This window comes from Microtus pennsylvanicus, chromosome 8 (assembly GCF_037038515.1).
Source record: "Microtus pennsylvanicus isolate mMicPen1 chromosome 8, mMicPen1.hap1, whole genome shotgun sequence".
Lineage (NCBI taxonomy): Eukaryota > Metazoa > Chordata > Mammalia > Rodentia > Cricetidae > Microtus > Microtus pennsylvanicus.
In genome coordinates, this window is record NC_134586.1 from 3214001 (window position 1) to 3220000 (window position 6000).

A 6000-nucleotide genomic window follows, 5' to 3' on the forward strand; every position below is an offset into this window, starting at 1 on the left:
GTTTCTATGTCATAAGTAACTGCTTGGCACTAGGCATTTTCACAAGTCAAGTATCTTGGGATAATGAATACATATATTTCCTAAGCCCAGTGGTACAAGATCTTTCATACCCTAAAATCTTGGTCATATACAAAAGAGAATAAAACTACAGCAACTTTTTACCCTCAAATAATACTGTCTTATAAAAGTTTCATTTGGATTGAAAACTATAAGCAATCATATATTCCCACATATCATCTTCATGTGAATATATGTATTGCATATGTCTGTAAAGGAATTCTCTTTCTCTCTCTCTTTTTCCCTCCCTCCCTTCCTCCTCCATCCCTCTCTCTATTTCCTGTGTGTGGATAAAACCATAATCAACCGTTTTCTGTCCCTGCCCCATGCTATGTCATTCCCACCGTGATAGACTCTGTCCTTCTGAAAGAGTAAACTAAAAATAAATAAATAAACAAATAGAAGCCCTTTCTGGTGTTCGTGGGGATTTACCACAGCAATGGAAGGTGACCAGTCAGGAAGTAGGGACCGTGGTAAGAACCCCGAAAGGAGAACTCACTTTTGGTGTCCACAGGTTTCGCTCTTAGGGAGACATCATAAGAAAGTTGTTCCTTTACTTTGGCAACATCTTTTGGGTGTAAAAAGTCAAACAGATTCTGTCCCATCAAGCTGCCCTGTTGAGAAAGTGGATACACACTTAGATCAATGAAGTCACCTTTGGACATTTCTTCACACACATAAGATAAATGTTCCTTGTTAGAGATTGATATTTTTCTCCCCAGTGCTGGGGCTCAAACCTGGGGCCTTGTGTGTACCAGGAGAATGCTCTACCACTGAGTTACACCCCAAGAGGTAAACCTTCCTTGAACTTAAATAAAGATACGTCACATCATGAGGCATTAACTTGGGGTTCTGGGTGACATTTGTAAATAAAGACAAAAGTGCATTCTGAGGGGCTGGAGAAACGGCTCAGTAGTTAAGGGGCACATGCTTTTCTTCTGGAAGACTCAGGACCTACAGGGCGGCTCACAGCCATCTGTATTCTCGTCTCAGAGGATCTGTGGTACACACGCATGCATGCGGTGCACAGATACATGAGCAGGGAAACCAGCAGGGGGGACATGTGCTCAACCATGTTCATAGCGGCATTATTTATACTAGCCAGAACCTGGAAACAACCTAGAAGCCCCTCAACCAAAGGATCTACCTGGGCCCTGCACAGAATAGCATCACACAATCACAGAATTTTGCTGGAATCTTTAAGATTTTCAATAGTGGCAATAAGAACCAGAAGGACACTGCATTTATTCTTGCTCATCCAAACTCATTTTTCTACAACTGATGTTGGTAGGGACCGAAACACAGTCTTCTCAAATACTAAGGACTTAGAGGATCGTTCTCTAAGATGAAAGGCCTTACTTCTCTGAGGTTTCATAATAAATTCAAATACTCTTTCTAAGAAAGAATTCACCTTTCTACTGTCTTCCTTCTCTCTCTCAAAGCTCTGACTTAGCGGCAAAGGGAAGGATGGGGTCAGACACAGCTTCAAGTTAGGATTTGTTTACAATAATCAGGACCACGTGGAAACACCATGGTTTGATACCTGATCATACTGCAGCGTTTTGGAGATGGACTTAGATACGAAGAGAATCCTCCCTCTTTCACATCCGACCACGAACAGGAAACCTTCTGCTGTCTAGGATCAATACAAAACCCAGACTGAGTCATTTCTCCTGCACCCAGTCAGCGTCGGAAGAGAGACGTGGCCCTGAAACTCTCAGAGCTGTGAAGACAGCCGGCAAACCCCAGTCTAAAATTATCATATGACATACAGAGAACGTCAAATTCAATTCTAAAGTTTCTAACATAAAATGTTAGCTATAGACTATTTTGTTGGTATCTGATCATCAAGCTACTTCGCATGTGTGCAGGGTCATGGAACACGGTCCATGATGGGGAAGAAGAGACATCACGGGGTTAAAGGAGAAAAGGAGAAGGTAACGGAACACATGTGACCATTTGGGGCAAGAAAGGGAACAGGGGAGGGTGGGAAAGGCTAAACCAAGTATGAACATACATGTGTGAAAATGTTACAGTAAGGTCCATCACATTGTATGACAACATTCCAAAATAAAATCCCCTTCGCCAGAGTCCAGTCTGCTACACAGAGAAGTCTGTGAAGTTCTTAGAACACATCACTTGCTACTACTGCTGCTATGGCCGTGCTATGCAAACCGGGAGAGGAAGGGTTGACTCTGTGTATGTGTGTGTGCGTGTGTGTGTGTGGTCAGCATGTAAGTCTGTGCATTGAGTATATGTCTGGTGTCCATGGAAGCAGAAGAGGGCATCTGATCACCTGGAACTGGAATTATAGATGGTTGTGAACCATCAGGTTGGTGCTGGGATTTGAACCTGGATCGTCTGGAAGAGCAGCCAGTGCTTTTAACCTCTAAACCATTTCTCCAGGCTGGTACCCCCCAGGGAAGCATTCTCTCTCTTTTGTAATAGTCTCGTGTGGCTCAGGCTGGACTCCGACTTGTTATGCCGTCTAGGACAACTTTGAATTTCCTCCAGTCTGCCTGCCTTCATCACCCAAGCGCCGGGGTTCCAGGTATTCACCACCACACCTGTTTATGCAGAGCTGCGGTCCGGAGCCCAGAGTTGTTGCAGCTAGGCAGGAGCTCTGCCAACTGGGCTACCTTCCTGCACTCCGACTTGTTCTTAGAACAATCAACAGGAAGAGTTAGACAACGTGTGCCGGGGAGAGCTGAGGTAACAGGAAGCAGCGGGTGAGAAAAGCGCCCCGTGACTATTGGCTGGGCCTCCAAAGCCCTCTGCATGATTATCTAACATCACCCTGTATCCCCAAAACCCATTGTCAGGACAAGTGAGATGGCTCCGTGGGAAAAGACGCTGGCTGCCAAGTCTGATGTCTGAATTTGAATCCTGGGACCCACATGGTGGAAAGAGAGAACCAACTCCCCCACTGCTCTCTGATCTACACACACACGCACATGCCATGACATAATCCCCTCCCCCTGACTGTTCTCTGATCTACACACACACACACATGCCATGACATAATCCCCTCCCCCTGACTGTTCTCTGATCTACACACACACACACATGCCATGACATAGTCCCCTCCCCCTGACTGTTCTCTGATCTACACACACACACACATGCCATGACATAATCCCCTCCCCCTGACTGTTCTCTGATCTACACACACACACACATGCCATGACATAGTCCCCTCCCCCTGACTGTTCTCTGATCTACACACACACACACATGCCATGACATAATCCCCTCCCCCTGACTGTTCTCTGATCTACACACACACACACACATGCCATGACATAGTCCCCTCCCCCTGACTGTTCTCTGATCTACACACACACGCACATGCCATGACATAGTCCCCTCCCCCTGACTGTTCTCTGATCTACACACACACACACGCACATGCCATGACATAGTCCCCTCCCCCTGACTGTTCTCTGATCTACACACACACGCACATGCCATGACATAGTCCCCTCCCCCTGACTGTTCTCTGATCTACACACACACGCACATGCCATGACATAGTCCCCTCCCCCTGACTGTTCTCTGATCTACACACACACGCACATGCCATGACATAGTCCCCTCCCCCTGACTGTTCTCTGATCTACACACACACGCACATGTCATGACATAGTCCCCTCCCCTTGACTGTTCTCTGATCTACACACACATGCCCATGCTATGACATAGTCCCCTCCCCGTGACTGTTCTCTGATCTACACACATACGCACATGCTATGACATAGTCCCCTCCCCGTGACTGTTCTCTGATCTACACACATACGCACATGCTATGACATGCATCCCCCTCCCCCTCAGGTCAGTGTAATAAAATGATTTAGATTAACCCTCCAGGAGCTGGGGTGCAGTTCAGAAGTTCAGGACACTTGCTGTTCTCTCAGAGGACCTGAGTTACTTTCCAGCTCCGACAGCAGGCAATTCAAATGGCCTATTACCCATGCTCCAAGAGAGCCTTCTGTCCTCAGGGTGTACCACACACACACACACAGAGGGAGACGCAATTCAACCCGCCTATAACCCATGATCCAAGGGACCCTTCTGTCCTCAGGGTGCACCCCCCCCACAGAGGGAGACACAATTCAACCCGCCTATAACCCATGATCCAAGGGACCCTTCTGTCCTCAGGGTGCACCCCCCCCACAGAGGGAGACGCAATTCAACCCGCCTATAACCCATGATCCAAGGGAACCTTCTGTCCTCAGGGTGCACCCCCCACACACACACACAGAGGGAGACACAAACACATATGCGTGAATAAAAAGTAAATCTTAAAGATTAAGTTAAAATAAGAGTAACTTTTTTAAAGTTAAAGAAAAATTAACAAAACTGTAACATGCACCTATGTCATAGTACGAGGCAAGACTGTCAATCAGACACCAAATTTTCTGCTGTGGAGCCTAGAAAGCCCCACCTGTGAGAAAATGAGGCCACGACAGCAGCCCTCGGAAGCCTTCTTGACAGTCTTGCCTCTCAGGTGTGAGGGGGTGTCTCAGGTGTGAGAGGGTTATCTCAGGTGTGAGAGGGGTGTCTCAGGTGTGAGAGGGGTGTCTCAGGTGTGAGGAGGGTGTCTCAGGTGGTAGGAGAGTGTCTCAGGTGTGAGGAGAGTGTCTCAGGTGTGAAGAGAGTGTCTCAGGTGTGAGGAGGGTGTCTCAGGTGTGAGGAGGGTGTCTCAGGTGTGAGAGGGGTGTCTCAGGTGTGAGGAGAGTGTCTCAGGTGTGAGGAGAGTGTCTCAGGTGTGAGGAGAGTGTCTCAGGTGTGAGGAGAGTGTCTCAGGTGTGAGGAGAATGTCTCAGGTGTGAGGACAGTGTCTCAGGTGTGAGGAGGGTGTCTCAGGTGTGAGGAGAGTGTCTCAGGTGTGAGAGGGGTATCTCAGGTGTGAGGAGGGTGTCTCAGGTGTGAGGAGGGTGTCTCAGGTGTGAGGAGAGTGTCTCAGGTGTGAGGAGAATGTCTCAGGTGTGAGGAGAGTGTCTCAGGTGTGAGGAGGGTGTCTCAGGTGTGAGAGGGGTGTCTCAGGTGTGAGGAGAGTGTCTCAGGTGTGAGGAGGGTGTCTCAGGTGTGAGGAGAGTGTCTCAGGTGTGAGGAGAGTGTCTCAGGTGTGAGAGGGGTGTCTCAGGTGTGAGGAGGGTGTCTCAGGTGTGAGAGGGGTGTCTCAGGTGTGAGGAGGGTGTCTCAGGTGTGAGAGGGGTGTCTCAGGTGTGAGAGGGATGTCTCAGGTGTGAGAGGGGTGTCTCAGGTGTGAGGAGGGTGTCTCAGGTGTGAGGAGAGTGTCTCAGGTGTGAGAGGGGTGTCTCAGGTGTGAGGAGTGTGGAGTCACTTACTTTGAGGATCAAGTGACTGAGCTCCTTATCCTGAATAAATGAAGGTCTAGAATTATCTCCTAAGAAAGACTCTGTCACACCTAGAAATAAATAGGCCAAAATTACTGAAAATACAGAGAAAGAAATTTAGTAATTGCTCAGTGTGCACTGTGCACAAGCGGCTGCTGTCACAATACAGTGACCCCTTCCTCTTTCCTCTTCCTTCTCCCTCCCTCCTTCCTTCCTTTCCTCCCTTCCTTCCTTCCTCCTTCCCTTCCTCTCTCCTTCCTCCTCATTCCCTCCCTCCTCCCTCCCTCCCTCCCTTCCTTTTCTCCTCTTCCTTTTTTTATTGTTATCAAGGGCCTCCTGTATTCTGGGCTGGCCTTGAGTTCACTATGTAGCCCAGGCTGACCTTGAACTCCTGATCTTGCCTCCACTTTCCGAGAGCCAGGACCACAGGTGACCGCCACCACACTCAGGTTATGTGGTGCCGAGAACCCAACCTGAGGCTTCCTAGGCTCTAAGCAAACACTCCAGCAACTGAGCTGCCTCCCTGGAGTGCCTCTGCAGCCCAGGGTGACCTTGTACTCATGACAATCCTCCTGCTTCTGAC

The 6000-nt window shown here is 48.6% G+C and overlaps 1 protein-coding gene across 4 annotated transcripts in view; it reads right to left on the bottom strand.

Moving 5' to 3' along the window:
• Bmal2 (basic helix-loop-helix ARNT like 2) overlaps nucleotides 1-6000 on the bottom strand; it is a 43785-nt gene that overhangs the window by 24047 nt on the left and 13738 nt on the right. For 3 of the 4 annotated variants that reach the window (XM_075982263.1, XM_075982264.1, XM_075982266.1), the window contains exons 4-6: nucleotides 5409-5488; nucleotides 1601-1693; nucleotides 557-671 (exon numbers count right to left, since the gene is read on the bottom strand). In XM_075982263.1, coding sequence (XP_075838378.1) covers nucleotides 557-671; nucleotides 1601-1693; nucleotides 5409-5488 — 288 coding nt within the window. The remainder of the gene's footprint in view (nucleotides 1-556; nucleotides 672-1600; nucleotides 1694-5408; nucleotides 5489-6000) is intronic. The other variant, XM_075982265.1, reaches the window with a different exon arrangement.